At 39.3% G+C, this 17939-nt stretch overlaps 1 protein-coding gene across 1 annotated transcript in view; it reads right to left on the reverse strand.

Moving 5' to 3' along the window:
- Positions 1 to 17939, reverse strand: part of LOC122790593 (centrosome-associated protein 350-like) — a 289372-nt gene that overhangs the window by 113230 nt on the left and 158203 nt on the right. The window contains exon 4 of the mRNA XM_044058120.1: positions 7187 to 7315. Coding sequence (XP_043914055.1) covers positions 7187 to 7315 — 129 coding nt within the window. The remainder of the gene's footprint in view (positions 1 to 7186; positions 7316 to 17939) is intronic.

Genomic DNA, 17939 nt, shown 5'->3' on the forward strand with positions numbered 1-17939 from the left:
TGGAGACGGATTTCCAGAATTTTCTAGGGTTATGTTTTTGGCTACAGAGTTCTTGAGAGAAGTAGTTTTTTTTGTCATTTTGTTTCAGTTTTCATCTGTATTATGGAGTTGTTTATAAACAATTTCATAAACTTGATTTTTGTTTTTGTGACATTCTTTCCAGTCTTGATCTCCGGAGAGGAAAAACTTTTTTGGTTGATTTAGTAAGCCATGGAGCTTGGTTACATTTTGTCCTTTGAACAGGAACTAGAGTATTTAGAGTATTGGTCGGCTGTGGTGGTGCAGTGGTTAGTGTAGTCTCATCACAGCAAGAGGATCTCCGGTTCAATTCTTGGCTGAAGTGCCTTCTGTGTGGAGTCTGCATGTCCTCCCCGCGATTGACTGAAATTTAAGATATGCAGGTAGGTGCGTGCGTGTGTGGGTATGCCTTCTCTGAAGGTTGGGCACCGAGCTGGCAACTTGACACTGTAAAAATCACTGCCAATCCTAAGCAGACTGGAGATCCACTGTGACGACCCCTAACCAGGAAAAGCCGAAAGACTTTCTTAGGAAGACTTTAGTAAAGTAGTTACAGCTTCTTCTAAAGGTAGTACTTTGAGTGGAGTCCCGTTTTGGGCTTTTAATGAGTTTACTAAAGCTGTCTGAGAAAAATTGGTTAAGTTTTTGGACATGTGGTAAGAATAGTGTGAGATCTATAGGTGAAGGCAGGCGAGTGATCACTTAAGGTGTCAAGGAGTGTGCTAGTATTGAAGTATTTGTGAGGGTCTGAAACTAAGATCCAATCCAAGATGGATCCTTGTTTTTTATGCACATGGGCAAGAATGTTTATAAGCTGGCTATATCTATACAAGTTAATGCTATTTTTAGGGGAATTGGAAGATATATTTTGCCAGTTAATATTATTATCACCAAGAATGATAGTTTCTTGTGATACATATATATATATATATATATATATATATATATATATATATATATATATATATATATATATATATATATATATATATATATATATATATATATTTTTTTTTTTTTTTTTTGTTATGTTTTGTTACTATACATATATCCTAATCCTTACTTCTACTTTCCTTGGTATAAAATTGTATTTTCTACCATAATTTTAAAGTACAGTTGTGTACACATACCATAAATGTAGACGTTTAAGTGGATTCACTGTTGCAGCCTGACTTGTGGGATTTCCCGATGTGAATGCCCTCGGCTGGCCCAACTACTAGAGAAAACTCTTTCCGGCTCCCAGGCTGGTGGATGCCCTGACTGACATAAGTATGCTCAGGTATAAAGGGAGCCAGCCTGCATCATGATTTCAGCATTTATTTGTCGTCTACCAGGAGAAGCCCTAAGTGGACATGAGGGAACTAAGGAAGAGGACCCTTACAGCAGGGTAGCCAAGGAGGGTTCCTTGGCTGGATTAGTTGATTATTATTAGGCTATGTAGTAGGCTAAAGGCACAGGAGGGGATGGAAAGAAGACTGCGACAGCGAATACACTTGAACATCTACATTTATTAAGTGTACATAACTGTACCATGTTCTTTGTGTTTCACTGTTTCAGCCTTTACTTGTGGGAAGATTCTCAAAGCTGAATTGAGGGATGGGGGGGGGGGGTTAAGGAGAGGAGCGATGTCCTGCAGGATGGTACTGGTAAATCCTGCTCTAGACTTAGAACAGGTTGTCAGGTGGTAGTGTTTTGTGAAGGTATGCACAGATGACCAGGTAGCTGCTTCCAATAAGTCCTTGATATGGGCTCCCTTTAGAAAGGCAGCAGATACGGCCATTGTGGAGTTTGACCTAATCATTTCAGGGGATGTTGCCATGATGGCTATAACAGAAAGAGATGTACTGGGAGATAAATTTAGAGATAGTCTGTTTAGAAGCTGGCTTGCCCTCACAGCCAGGGGTACAGATCAAAAAAGCTGGTAAGATTTTTCTCAAGGGTTGGGTTTTGCATGTCCAGATAAAAGCAGAGCTGCCTGTACACATCCAAAGAATGAAGTATTATTTCCCCTTTTGTTCTGAGGGTTGGAAAAGAATGTAGGCAGATGAATGGCTTGATTTAGAGAAGCATCCATGACCACCTTGGGTAGGAAGTAGGGATTAGTTCTGAGGAGACCCTGTTTTTGTGGAAGATAATAAATAGTTCCACTGCCATGAGGGCCTGCAACTCAGAAACCCTCCTGGCTGAGATGATAGCCAGCAGCAAGGCTGTTTTCCAAGTAAGAAACTTCAGAGGAGCAAATGCTGCAGGCTCAAAAGGAGGCAAAGTCAACTTTTCTAAGACAAAGTTGAGGTCCCATGGAAGAGTAGGTTTTCTCCTGGAGGTCTAATGTGAATGACTCCCCTTAGAAATTGTCTTACTAGGGGATGGAAAAAGACTGGAGGAAGAGTAGGAATACGGGCCAAAATGGCAGATGCATGAATTTTAATGGAGGAGTAGGAAAGGCCTTAACTGAGCAGAGTAGTCAGGTATTGTAGGATGGCAGTAATGTGCACTGAACTGGAATCTTTTCCATCTGGCTGGGTATGATTTTCTAGTGCTAGTCTTCTATTTTATTTGAAATGTTCTGCACTTGCTTACTTAGGGTAATGTTGCAGTTGGGTGCTGCAGACTTATCCAAGCTGAAAGGTTGAGTGTCTGCAGGTTGGGGTGCACAATCCTTTCCTTGTTTTGAGTGAGAAGGTCCACCTTCTAATGTAACAGCCATGGACTCTGATTGGTGAGCTCCAGGAGAAGAGGATAAAAGTGTTGTCTGGGCCAGTCTCGTGCACCAGTATTGCCCTTGGGCCCTCTTCCCTTATCTTTAGAATCACTGGAGGCAGAAGAGGTAAGGAGGGTATGCATAAATGAACAGATGAGTTCAGGGGAAGGAGAAAGCATTCATTTTCCAAACAGATTTCTGTTTGGTCCTGGCACAGAATTTTTTCAGGTGAGCATTGTCCTTGTTGGCAAAGATGCCTACCTGTGGGACTCCCCATCTCTGAGTTATACTAGGAAAATTTCCTGATGCAAATGCCATTCATGGAGATCTTTCAAGTTTCTGCTGAGGTGATCTGATCAAGCATTTTGAACACCTGGAAGGTAGTGTGTCATGCGGTGCAAGTCCAGAGAGTGTGCAGTTTCCCAGACATACATCGCTAGGTGGTACAAAGGATAAGAGTGTGTGCCTCCCTGCTTGTTTATGTACCTCATGACTGTAGTATTGTCTGTTTTTACTAACAGGATCCCTGGTTCCCATTTTTCTTTGAAGGCTATCAGACCTTTTTGCACTGCCATAAGTTATTTCCAGTTGATCTGTCTGGCTTTGAACTGACCCTCCCACTTCCCTTGGGATTGGAGTTGTTAAAAATGAGCCCCCCCCCAGGCTGTCTCTGAGGCATTCATGGTGAGGGTTTGGCCCTGAGGAGTGACACTGAAGGCAAGGCCCTGATTTGAGGTACAAGCCTGTACGCATCAACCAAACTCTTGTTTAAGATAAGGAATCCGCTGTCTCTCAATCTCTAGAGACGGAGAGCTTTGGCACCATACATTCCTGAGCTACCAGTAAAGCATCCTCATGTTTAGCCTGGCCAGGGTAAACAAGAGGATACATAATGCCAAGTATCCCAGTACTCAGAGAAACTCTATGGCCAAGATGCAATGTTTCTGAGGGATTTTTTGGAAGTAGTTTGTCAAAAAGGAGATTTCTGTCTGGAGGAAGGAAGGCTATTTAAAGTGAAGAGTCCAAGAATGCCCCAAGGAAAACTATCCTTTTAGCTGGGGCAGTGTTGGATTTCTGAAGATTTACTGTGAATGCCAGGGAGGACAGGAAATCTTGGGTGAACTTTAGGTCCTTGAGGAGTTTTGACAGGTCTGCAGCCTATATCAGGCAATCGTACAGGTAAGGGTATATTTGGACCCCCCCCCAGTCCTGCAGAAAGCAATTACAGGTGCTAGATACTTTGTGAAATCCCTTGGAGTGGTAGATAAGCTAAAGGGCAGTGCTAAAAACTGATAGTGACTGGAGCCTGCCCTGAAGCGAAGAAAGTTTCTGTGAGACTTTTGAATTGGAATATGCAGATAGGCAGCTTTTACATCTAGTGAGACCATGAAGGCCTGAGGGGTTATCATGGGTAGTAGCTTGTGAAGAGGAATAGCCTGGAGTAGAATCCTTTGCCTTTTTGAACTTCTGGAACTGGTTCCACAGCTCCCTGAGAGATAATGATCAGAATCTAGGCAAGGGCTTCTGACATTTGATTTTTGTGGAACATCTGGATTGCCTGAGTATTTCAAAGGCTCTTTGAAAGTGAGTTTGAAATCATTTGAAATAATGTCTAGAATCCACTTGTCTGAAGTGATATGGCCCCAGTGTTGTTTGAAGAGTGACAGCCTTCATTTAGTCTTTTGGTTGAGGTTGGGGAGTTGGGGAAGCAGGGTGGATGAGTCATATTGCTGTCTGGCAGGGGCTTGGGACCTAGAGCTGCCTTGCCTGGGAGCTTCAGAGGTCCACTGCCTGCTTTTTTGCAGCTGTTGCCACTGCCTATGGGTTCTCTCCCACTGTGGTTTCCTCTGTCTACCCATAGGCTGTGAGGGAAATGACCAGTGCTTAGCTGGAAAGTTCCTACAGAACCTAGGAGTCTGCACTTTGAGGAAGTTCTTCACAGTTTGCATAGACTTCACTTTGTCCTCCATCTTTTTGAGAAGTGCCTCTGCATTAGGGCCAAATAGAAAGTCTTTGTCCAGGGGAGCATCCAGGAGGTTTGATTTAACATGGTCAGGAAGAGATTGTTCCCTAAGCCACACATGCCTTCTGATAACAGAGCCAGTGGCAGCTGCCCTGCAAGAAGTAGTGCCGTCCGTCAGGGTGTCTGCCAACCTGGGAGGCAGAGAGAGTTTTCTCTGGTAGTTGGTCTGGTTGAGGACTTTCACAGCAGAAAATCCCACAAGCCAGGACTGCAACAGTGAAACACAAAGAGCATCATAACTCCTAACCACTTCATCCAGCAACTTCACTAGTAATTCATTGATACGTTGTCTAAAGGCCTCCCACTCAAACATGAATGTCAGGAAATTACATACATGACACATCTTGACTTTTCATCTCAAGCAAGTGAGACGTCTTAGACAGGGACAGGGGGCCTATATTAAACTTTATGACACATGCATTTCCATTTAAGTGCTCTATCCAGTCATAACAAACAAATGAAAAAGCAAAAACCAAGTAAACAAACAGAATAAAACGAAAAAGGATGTCCAAACAGCCACACGCAAAGTTCATTTTAACATTTAAAAAGTTTATTATAACTCCACACGTTTTTGTCACTCTATTAGAGTAACTTCTTCAGAAGCAAATAAACCACAAAGTTGCAGTTTGTTTAAAAACTGCGGCGCTAGGTTACATGTGATTGCGCCGGCCAATCAGTAATCTCTAAATGATAAAAGCTCTAAGTAATAAAAGCAATAGTCTTTAAATAACGAAAACAAGTTCAGGGCTAAAACGCAACCTTAACAAATTAATTAAATTATTAATTATACATTCAAAAAATTACCTATATAAAATCAACTGTATGAAAACAAGGAAACTCATTCTACAAGATAAAATATGTCATAAATGAGCTTTATAAGAACTAGAAGCAAAAAGTGTCCGTATATGAAAAGCATTACCAATTCACGGACCATGTTTATATTAAATATCAGCATTACTCATAAAAAACTGTAAATCTATAAAGTCTCAAAATTAATCCTACGAAATAATGTGTAAAAATTAAAAGTAATTCTATATATTTATTTATCTCATGCAACTCAAGTTTCAATAAGCAAGCAATATTACAGTTATCATTTGAATTGTGTATTCTAGTTCACATTTTTATATATATGTTAGGGGATGTTCAATGTGCACAAAGTGAATTTAATGTTTTTTCAAAATTTACATGTAATATGGATGTAAAATGTAATGAAAAAGTATTTTATACATATAAAAAACAACTGATATACTTTTTTTGTATATTTTAAGAAAGAATGATTGCAGTTTGCAATTTTATAGTAAAAATATAGGTTGCATTGAAAATAATGCTTGAAGCAATTTGGTAATAAGGTTTAATTAGTCTTGTTGAATCAATTATATATGCAAATGACATGATGTGTAATAAAAGGGGTGTTGTTGATGAAGAAAATGTATTCCAAGAGAAGGCGAAGGCCGAGGTACCAGAATTAAAAAATATTTCATCAGTGGATGCTGGTGTGTGTTCCAGTTTTTTTGCTTAACTCTAACAGTGCCCCTAAACCCAATCCTGCACCTTACCTTAAAAAAAATTGCTGTAACACCTCCACTATTCAGACAAGTTTGGTCTGAATGTATTGACAGAGTTTTGGATAGAACACTGTAAAAGGAAACCATTTTCCTTCTGGTATGTTTTTTTATTTGGTGTTTGAAATTAAAAATTATGTTTGGATGTTTGTCCATTTCAATTGCTTGTCATTCTCTCTATATTACATACATGGATAGAGAGACAGGAAAAACTCTAGACTGATAGTGTACCTCACATTTGCTGTTATATATGTGTTCTTTCAAATGGTTTAATAACAATGTTTTTAAACACACACACGGATACATACATGTATGTATGTATGTGTGCTTTGAGGAAGATTAAGCCCAAACCTGGTCTCTCTAGGTCAATGATTACTCTTACAAGAAAAGCAAGGATGAAGACACAGTATTCATTGCAGATCATGTGATTATGGACTAAGGTCTGCTTTGGAGTGAAATAGTCAGGGTTTAACACTACTGAAATAATGTCAGACAATCCTTCAGGGTTTTCATTCCTTTACTTGAATTATGTAGGCATGTGTTGATGTCCCACATATGTTGTAGCTTTCTTCTTTCTGTTGAATTGTTACGGTGCTGTAGGCTATGCATCATGTATTCTAGGCTACATACTGTGACTTTTACAAACATAACTCATTTTGCAGTCTTTGCACAGTTTATAAAGGGTTCACAAAATGTTGAAGTGGTACTTTTTTATTGGTTTACTGTGCCCTGACCCCACATTTTCAATTTTACCTAAAGATGCAGTTATATTATTCAATCAGTAATGAATGAAGGGACAAGGTCAAGAAACTGCCATACATGAACCAGCACTAAATGTACAAATACATCACGACAGGAGTAAGTAATACAGCCAATTCATACCTTGCTTTGGGCTTTCCATACTGTTGCACTGTGAATCATCCTGCACATCATTTCTTTCATCATTTGCATTTGAATTTATTTCATCTTTACGTTGCAGCTTCCCAGAATCCACTCTAACAGAACTGAATCCTATGAAAAAATAACTTATTTGACATTTGTACATAACAATAAAGGGAAATTATATAAAATAATATATCTCACACACACACACACACACACACACACACACACACACACACACACACACACACACACACACACACACACCAGGAAGGATGCAGCATACCAATCTCTGCTCTGCTGTAGAATGCATCACACCACACCATATTGTCACCACACTGCCTTATACTGTATGTATGATACCGATAATACAGTCATACATGTGTAACCAGTCTTTGAAAAGGAATTCATGGTATTGCATTGTAGACAAAATAATAGTGGTCGCATCACTCAGATGAAAGCGAGATCTATAATAATGTTTGTTGACAAATGTCTGAAATGCATAGATAATTAATTTCCAAAGGCTTCCACTGCATTAATACATTTATGATACATGAAGCTGATAAGGATACAATACAGAAGGAATGCAATGATATATTATACAGATATGAGAAGGGGGAGGGGTAATCATTTTTGTCATTTTGCATCTAGATTCACAGTATAGACAAGCTGGTTTAATTGTGCTCCGATGGTCTTATCTTCAATATGCAGAATAAGCAGGTGACGGATGTCCAATACTTTGAGAAAACTGTGGCCAAATTTCAAGTAACCGTAACTTTGAATAACATAAATATGATTGAAGTCTGTGTCAGTAGCAATCTGCTTAAATGACAGCAGAAACATAAAGGAAGGTATGGCTGTGGCAGTGCACCACAGCCCACATCTGCACAACATATTAGAGAATAAGGAGAGGAAGAGATAGAGAAGTGATGTGGAAGGAAAGGATATAAACAGCCCACTGCTATAGCAAAACAAGTGTCCAACCCAAATACTCAGAACTACTAGAGTATAATCTCATGCATAGGACCATGCCATCTACAAACACTATTCCACTGCAGCTATCTTCTCTCCCTATTACTCTTCTGAGCCATACATTGTGGTTACTTCAAGAACCTATGCAGTGCACTGCATACACCCAAGTAATGAAGCTGGGGTTACTTCAAGAACCTATGTACTGAACTGCACTGCATACATCTAAGTAAAAAAGCTGTGGTTACTTCAAGAACCTATGCACTGCATGCATTCAAGTAATGAAGCTGGGGTTACTTCAAGAACCTATGCACTGCACTGCATTGCACACATCTAAGTAACAAAGCTGAAGTTACTTCAAGAACCTATGCACTGCACTGCACTGCATGCATCCAAGCAATAAAGCTGGGATTACTTTGAAAACCTATGCACTGCACTGCATGCATTCAAGTAACAAAGCTGGGGTTACTTCAAGAACCTGTGCACTGCACTGCATGCATCCAGGTAATGAAGCTAGGGTTACTTCAAGAACCTATCCACTGCATGTATCCTGGTAACAAAGCTGGGGTTACTTCAAGAACCTACACACTGTACTGCATGCATCCTTGTAACAAAGCTGGGGTTTCTTCAAGAACCTACACACTGCACTGCATGTATCCAAGTAACAAAACTGAGGTTACTTCAAGAAAATAGGGGTTACTTCAAGAATCTATGCACTGCACTGTATGCATTCAACTAACAAAGATGGGGTTATTTCAAGAACCTGTGCACTGCATGTACCCAAGTAACACAACTGGGGTTACTTCAAGAAAATTGGGGTTACTTCAAGAATCTATGCACTGCACTGCATGCATTCAAGTAATAAATCAACCTTTGAATGTCCTAGTTGCAGTACTGATAGTGATGCAACATGATTCAAAATATGCCTCATTCTGATACAGCTATATCACTCTTGCCCACTGTGACAGAGAAATTATACAACTCAGCTTTGAAATACATAAGTCATAAAACATGTCAGATGGCTGTGATATCTGTTAATGGGTGTTGCAGAATAACTATGGCTTTAGGTGCTATAAGGCCAAATCCTGAGAACAATAAACATAAATGCTGACCTGCACTATGCATGTAGAATGGCTCTTACTGATGCCCAGTGAAGCCAGTACCATAATATAGTATTCACACTTGCTTTAGGTGTTGGCTCATATGGGGATGCACTCACAGATGCTGGTGTTTGGTCAACAGACTGAAGCCCAAATGACCAAACACAGCCAGAGCAAATGTATGAAAACAGTATTACTAATACTGTTAGACAATGAAGAAGATATATCAGCTTTTCAGCACTTCTTTTACAATAACATTTTGTTTTTGCTTGTTTTCGCATGTGTTCAGGTATAAATTGGAATTTCCCTCATATGGATGACTATCTTTTTAATCTCTAGTAGTAACTTATAGCAACAGAAGCTGTACTGCAAGTTATGTTTTTACAGGCTATCAAGCTGGTAACAAGGCGGATACAAACATTACAATCACAGTAAGTATCATTCAAGTGGGTTCACTGTCAGAATGTATGATTATCAGTCCCTGCAGCACAAATGCATAGACTACTGAAAGTGAAACTTTGTAAATACTCAAATATCACATGGCAAAATGTATCTCAGAGTAGATTCTAAACGTAAGCATCTTGAGGCTAATTTCCCCTGCCATAGCTGGATCACTGGTTATTACTGGCTTACTTCCTTGTGGTACAGAAAAAAGGTGGTGACACAAGTCACTTTTTATCCTTTAGCAGGTCTTCGTACTGCACACTGCTGGATGCTGTAGCAAACTGCTTTAAATGTGGTTTTGGATATATTTGTTCGACTCTGTGGGTCTATGTAATGTACAAGAAAGTAAGAAAATGTGAGTAGACCTTCAAATGAAACCACATGGTTGAAAGATCATTCCACAGTAATTATTTTTTTTTATGGTTACCCTACACCTGTACTATTAATATATTCATCTCTCAGATCACTACATCTTATGGGTAAGAAGAACTTAATCTCTACAATCGTTCACAGAAATGTCGCTCAAGTTTCTCATGTGTACCCATGAGTCAGACAAGGCAACTTCAGGGAAGTCTCAAAATGATAATTGTGTGTGTGAAGGTGGGCAGGTAGGTGTGCGTGCACTCACTTGTCCATGAATTATAAAGTGCTCATTAGGTACAGAAGCTGTTATGCACATGCTGAAACTGGCAAACTTCTGGCTTAAGTCAAGCAGGTCTCCAGGTAGAACTTTAATGTGATTTTAGGTAGCTGACATGTACTTCTGCTGAAAACTGAAATTGTCAATACTGACTCTGCAACCACTGTGCCTACTTATGCAGTACCGGTGCAAGATTATTTTGCGCCCTAGGCAAAACTTATTAGTGCATCCCTTGTTTTACAAATAAGTTATTTTTCTTTTTTAACTGAAATCATGACTTGATCTTGCATGGTTAAAAACAAAAACAAAAACAGCAACAAAAATAGACGGTGTCATTAATTAAGTATACTTTTTTTTTTTTTTTTACACAAACAATACTTAAGAGTTCAGAGCTTGTGGTCGATCTTACTTCACTAAAATGCACATTACTTTTGCAAAGACAGGCAGAACTGCAGTCATTCTATTTGCACAGAGGCATTGCCCCCCATTCCAACTGCCTACCCAGAGAATCTGCTTTGAGCCCCATAATGTTTAAAATAACAAAAATAAAAGGCCACAGTTACATTACTGCATTTCTTTCACATCACATATCCAAGAACTTGCACGTGATCTTACTTCAGTTCACCCATACACAATGTACTCATGCAAAAGTACAGTTTGTTTCAAGAAAACATTGACAAACAGTCCTATTTATCTTGACTACCCCTACAAAACGATACTATTTAAAAAAAACATGTCATCCTTAAACGGCTCCCTAGAACACACTGCAGACCTAGCATCTCTGACTCCTGCCAGGATATTAAATTAAATAATAATAATAATAAAAGTAAAGAAAATCATCAACAGCCCCCAAAAAACACAGACCATTAGTATCTGGTTGACCATGCCAGACAGTGGATTACAGTATTAAAAAAAAACAACAGTTCCCAAAAAAAAAAAAAACTGCATCGCCAGTATCTGGACAACCTTGCCAGTATAATATAAAAAAGAAAGTCATCAACAACCCCCAAAACAAACAAACCACTAGTATCTGGTTGACCATGCCAGTGTATTACAAAAAAAAAAAATCAACAGTCCCCAAAACACATTGCATCCTTAGTATCTGGTCAATCCTGCCAGGATAGTTTATTAAAAAAAGTCATCATCATCCTCCAAAACACACACACTACCTAACTTTACCTACTACTAGTATCTGGTTGACCACGCCAGCAGTGTTAGAAAAATCACAAACTGCCCCCAAAACAGCCAGCCCACTGCAGATTTCATCTTCTGCTATGATCTGGGTGACCCTGCCAAACTCCAGGCCCAGGATGATAGAAACAAAGAACAAATAAGTAACCAGTCCACCTTTTCATTTTAAACAGTATCGGATTGATCCTGCCAAAAATAATACATAATTAAATACATAAATTATTTGGTCGACCCTGCCAGGAAAAAAAAATTACAGAAAATATCTGGTTGGTCCTGCCAGGAAAAAAAATGCAATATATATACCTGGTTGGCCCAGCTGGAAAAAAAAAAAACACTTAGAAGAACCCATTAGTATTTTTTTTTCACACTTAACTGAACTATCTACTGTCACTGGGGTCTGTGGATTAGTTTTCAATTAGCAGAAATAAAATTCATGCATGCCTCGGAAGATGACTCCACTGCCACTCTCTCACTCTCGCTCATTGCTTTACCCAATGCAAACAGCAGGAAGAGTGTGGGACAGCAATAGGACTAATCAGCAGCCACGTCACACACGTGGCTCCAGTGTCTAGTTAATCAGGACCGTTTTTAAAGCAGTGCGGCAATGGTGTGTTTTTTTTTTTTTTTTTTTTTGTGTGTTAAAGCGAACTGGAGCATGCATGCACACTGCTCTGAGTTCCATGAATACTCGCTATGAGCCACCCAGCTGTGCCCCCTCATGATCTGTGCCCTAGGCGAATGCCTAATTCACCTTAATGGTGGTGCCAGCTCTGTACTTATGTAATATCACAGTTCTGATTTGTAGTTCTGTGCAGCTTATATCTAATAACACATCTTAAGGTGTACCAAACTTACAATATTCAATGAGCAAAAAGAGAAAGGCCAAGTATCTACAACACTAACTTCTTTATGAAGAAGTATATTTTCACTCATTACTTCTCCTGAACAACATGCACTTTGGTTCCATTTTAATATGAAATTTGCTCCATAGTTTTTTAATTGCTAGATGATTCCCCTCAAATAACTGGCCTCAGCCAATTGCAGAAAAGCTTTGAAGTTTACAGTATAGGAAGAAAACTCAAGAGATATAGATTTATATATATATATATATATATATATATATATATATATATATATATATATATATATATATACATATATCCATGCAAGTGGGGACTAAACAATCATCATTTAAATGGAGATCTATTTAGAGAGGTTGGCTGAGCACCATTATACAAAAACAGGTAGATTAATGGATATGTGTGATGCCTGTACTCAAGTTCCATCATGAACATAAACTTACAAATGCTTAATGTATTGAAACTGTGCCCAAATTAAATATTTAAAATGTAACATTGTCATATTTGGCAGATAAACCATACCATCAACATACAACATTGACAATACTCTACTTCAAAATGAAGATGTATTTAGAGACCTGGGAACTTGAGTTGATAATTCTCTTCCCTTTGATCACCATGTAGTAATGGTAGTCTGGAAATCGATCTGCTTGGTGCAGCTGATCACCAAGGGAAATATTATCCAGGTTTAAAGATGTTATTGCCCCCTTGTATCCATGCATGGATTACAGCAATTACAGCATATAATGTCCCCTTTGGGATTTACATCACCAGGCATATCATATAGTTGGAAAGACCTCACAGGCTCTTACAAACAGAATCACAGGCTTAAAATCCTTAAGCTACCAGAAAAGACTTAAAGCACCATCACTTTTTTATTTGTGTCACAGGTAACTCGGTAGAGACCTTTGCCTTGGCTTCTGAGTTGTCAGGAACTCACTAGTCCAGGATTGCTTATACTTCACAAATCAGACACAGTCCCACAAATGCCAGAACAACGGATCCAAACATACTTCAGCAGATCAATAAAAGAAGTGGAGAGGCAGATTCTCATCTCTGGAACAGACTCCCCCAGCAGATAAAGCAGTGTGATACATTACCTTCTTTCAAATAATTGGTTGAAGATCCATAAATGTACCCCAGACTTGAGTGGGCTATCCCTCCTTGAGAGGAGAGAAAGCGTCTAGGGTGGGAGCTGGCACTGCATAATGGTAAGGAAACAAACCAAATGGAGCTGTAGAACTGCTAGAAATTCAATGTGTGCTGGTACCTAGGCTAAAAGTGCCTTCAGAGGAATGATTTCAAAACAGTCAGCAGTACAATTTATACAAATCTTAATTAACACATTCAATCAATTAAATAATTAATTATACAACTTTTTTTAAAGAAACAGTTTACCCAGTCATCCATCAGAATACATATAAAAATAAATAATTTTAAATCACACATTTAAATTACACATTTAAATTAATTTCCAAATTTAAACCCTTAGGAACAAGTGTACCAAAATTTAGAATACATTTACTTTCCATTTCCAGCAGTTTTTGTACAAAATTACCAACCCCTTGGTGTAAAGGCTTTGCTAACACACTAAAACAAAGAGAATCATCCTAATGTCCCCCAAATGTTCCAAAATGTGAATCTTAATCATTCGCTTAGTCTGACCAACATACCATCTAGGGGGCAAACATCCACATCCCACAATGTGAACCACCCCTCAGGATTGACAATCAAACCTATCTTTTGCCACATATTTGACACCATTAATTCTAGTGCCTGAAACATTGGTAGCCAGACTCAGTAGCCTGGAACTTCCTATGGAAGTAAAGGCGGAAAATGAAAAGGAAATGACATTCCTTTATGTACAAGGAAAAAAGGCTGGCAATGCCTCGTGGAGATGTGGTAAAGTAGATGTCAGTTCTTTACATACATTTTGAGAATGCCCATGGGAAGAATGGCAAAGATTGTTTAAGAAACCTATAACATTCGTAAGGGAAAGTTGTCTATAGATCAATAAGGAATCTTGGGTGGACAAGAAGTGAAATGAAATCAGACTGGTTCTATCATTTACTCCAAGACATATATTAGTAAGAATATGGACAACAAAATGGGACAGACATCTGCTAATTTAAAGCTCAAAACCCAGAAGTTGTTTTGGCATCCACATGGCACAGAAAGATAAAGCTCTTACTGTGCTCCACATCACCCATGTTCTGCTAATGGCATTGTTCTGCTAATGGCACAAGTACTGAAGAGGCCATGTGGGGGAACACAGGAGTGAGCAGCTGACAATGTCCTGCCCATCTGGGGGGGGGGGCAGCCTAGGCTTACTACAATAGCAGCAATAAGAGCCTGGGAGCCTCCATGCTGCAAGTGGTGTACTGCTTTCTCATAAGGTTGTGCATTGACCTAATAAAGGCAGCAACTGGGGAGCTCTTACAGCTGCCATGGGGTAGTGGGAGTTAGGATACGCTCCCCAGCAGCAGTATGACGCTGCACCAGCATCCCTGATCATCTCACCAGGCCTGGGCTTGGGTCAGGTTGAGGCTGGCTAAGGCTGCTCTGGGAGACCCACTGAAAGAGGAAAGGAGCTGATGGCAGTTAGTCAGATGTGGGGAGATGGAAATAAAACAAATGTTACATAGGGGACTAAACTATTAAGCTTTGGAAGGAAAAAAGGAAATCTTACTTAAATACTGGTCACTTGTACATGCCTTTTACAATTTGCATATAAATAAGATCTAATATTTACTTTGTTGTCTTTACTGTATCTTGTCCATTGATCTGTATAAAAGGTTCATTTTGGCTTTTTAAGAAGTTGATAAAAATTGTGTATATTTTAAAAAGGGACTATCATACGTTCTTTGATTTGTTTAATCTCAACTTTCACCCCCAGACAGTTTCTGAATAGCTTCATAGATTCATAGACAAATGCTGGGTTAACTGCCCTGAAGGGCCATTTTTAGCCTACCCAATGCATGGAAAAACTGTCAGTGCCAAAAAGTACAAGCTGAAGACTTGTCACCAACTGAAACAAAAGAATAAGACACTGTAGAGGTAGTGAAAGATTCCAAGTATGTCCGTGTTAAAATAAAATTTTAATGAAATAATCAAAATAACACACGAACTTTAAAGAAGCAAAACAAACATCTGTCACTACCTCTACAATGTCTTATTGTTTTGTTGCCATTTTAATCCTAGCCAATAATCAGAGGTCAGAGTCAAATCCTATACCTTGTGCCTATGAATCCAAGACCTTAACCATTATGCCGAACCCATCACTCCATAAGCAGAGGTCAGATTCAAACACTATACTATTTGTGACAAATACCTCATGCATTATGCCATTCCTTCCCTCTCAGATTGAAACCCTGTACCTGCTACTTGTGAAGTAAAAATCTTATCTTTTATGCCAACCATTTCCCAAAACTTTGTCTGCAATAGAGTTTAAAATCTCAGACTTCATATTATTGGTTCATGAAATGTAAATATGAAGCTAGTTGCCCTTGTGAGCCATTTTAAGCCTAGCTAATTTCTCTTTCACTGGTGAGAGTCAAACCTTGTACCTTGTGACTGTGAAACAAACACCTTAACCATTATACCAACCCCCAACCCAGTTACTGGATTAAAAAAACAATATTTTCACAAGCTGCTGAATAAGTATAGTTTTAGAAACAACAATTGTTTTGTTATATTGTAAGGCAGTGCTTATTTATCAGTGGTCAACACAGGTATCAACCACTTACCTCCAGAATTAGGGATAAAGCAAAAAGTAATTAAGTTTCAGATAGTGACTTTTTTAGAGGCTGGTACTATTAATTTAGAACATCTCAAAAAGTGTTAGGAAGCACACAGCAAAAGTCTGATCCAAAATCACAGGTATCTCTATAAATTAGGGACAGTTGTGAGGTATAGTGGACAGCTGCTGATATAAAAGAAATCCTGATAAAGTGGTTCATTATCCTCTTCCCCTACCTAGACATGACCCTCCCAGTGTCAGCAGGTCCACTCTGAGGTAACTTGTGACTATTGACCCTGGCTAAATGCAGAAGAGGGAACAAGTGCTGTCTTGGCCAAAAGAAAGTCACTAGCAAGATTTTTGGTTGGTTCTGCTGAATCTTCAGCAGTACTTTCTGAATTAAAATGAAGAGGGGGAATGCATAAACATCCCTTTCCATGAGAAAGATAGGATGTCCACATTCCAAGCCAGAGGATGTGGGGTTCTGGCATAGAAATAAATCCAGAACAGGAGTATCCCACTGGTGGACCACGTCCAGAAACACATCCCTGTGAAGGATCCATTTGTAGAATTGAGTCATGGACCTGCTTAGAGTGTCTGCCACAGTGTTTTGAGCTAATGGGATGTAAACTGCAGGAAGAGTCACCTTGTGCTGAATTGCCAGTTCCTATGCCCTGAGAGCTAACCTGCAAGGAAGTTAAGATTTTGTCGCCCCCCCCCCCACTTGTTGATATACCAGAGAACAGTGGTGTTGTCTGTAAATATTTTCAAAGGACCTAGTTGAAAGAGAGGAAGGAAGGTATGTAAAGCCAGAATCAGAGGTTTCCTTGATGTTGATATGGTCTCTCCACTGAGAAGGATACCAATGTCCTTGAACCTTCTTGAAAGCAAATGTTGCTCTCCACACCCTGTGTCTGTGGCATCTGTGAATAAATGTTGAGACACCTGGAGCAAAAGAAGAGGTAGATCTGGATTCAGAGTTAGCTGCTGAATCTACCACCAAAGCTCTGTTTTTAGGCAGGGGAGGAGAGGGATGACAAACTCCAGAGAATGAGGATACTGAATCCGGATTGACTTTAGAAACCAATGAAATTTCTTCATGTGGAGTTTTACAAATGGCACCATGGGAAGCGTGGAGGCCATGAACCCCAGAAGTCTTAGCAACTCCCTTGCTGAAATGGAAGGAAGAGGCAAAAGGCTTTCCAGAAAGCCAATGAGGGACTGAACCTTGCCAGAAGGAAGGAAAACCATCATAATGTCGGTCCAGATCCTACACCCTAGGAAGATATGATCCTGAGAAGGGGTCAGAGTGGATTTTTTTGAAATTTATAGTGAACCCTAAGCTTTGAAGGTGGTGAATTGTCACCTGCAGGTTCAGAGACAACTATTCTGACTGGGGAGCCAGGAAAAGAATATCATCCAGTATGCCAACATATGACTAATCTCTACCCATTTTTTCAAATATTTGGATCTCAAGAGTTTCAGCACTGCATCTGTTGAATCTTGCTTCATGCATTAGACTGCCAGTATCCTATAATTCTGTCTAGAAAGTCCATTTTGCAATTAAACTGTGTGAAATCAGTTTTTGCCGAAAAATATATCACAAGCAGCACAACATTATAAAATGAAAGCCAGGATTCAGAAAAATGGCCGACATAAGTGTAAAGGGAAAATAGCATAGTCAAGGAAGCACAAGGTGGCTTGACAGTGATTATGCAAGTATTAAGAATGAGATTACTTGATGGGGTCTGAGTAAGTACTCAGTTTGCTGATGAGAAGGAACAGACTGTGCAATGACCTTGACAATACA

Source organism: Protopterus annectens, chromosome 16.part0 (assembly GCF_019279795.1).
Source record: "Protopterus annectens isolate FY-2018-M chromosome 16.part0, PAN1.0, whole genome shotgun sequence".
NCBI lineage: Eukaryota > Metazoa > Chordata > Ceratodontiformes > Protopteridae > Protopterus > Protopterus annectens.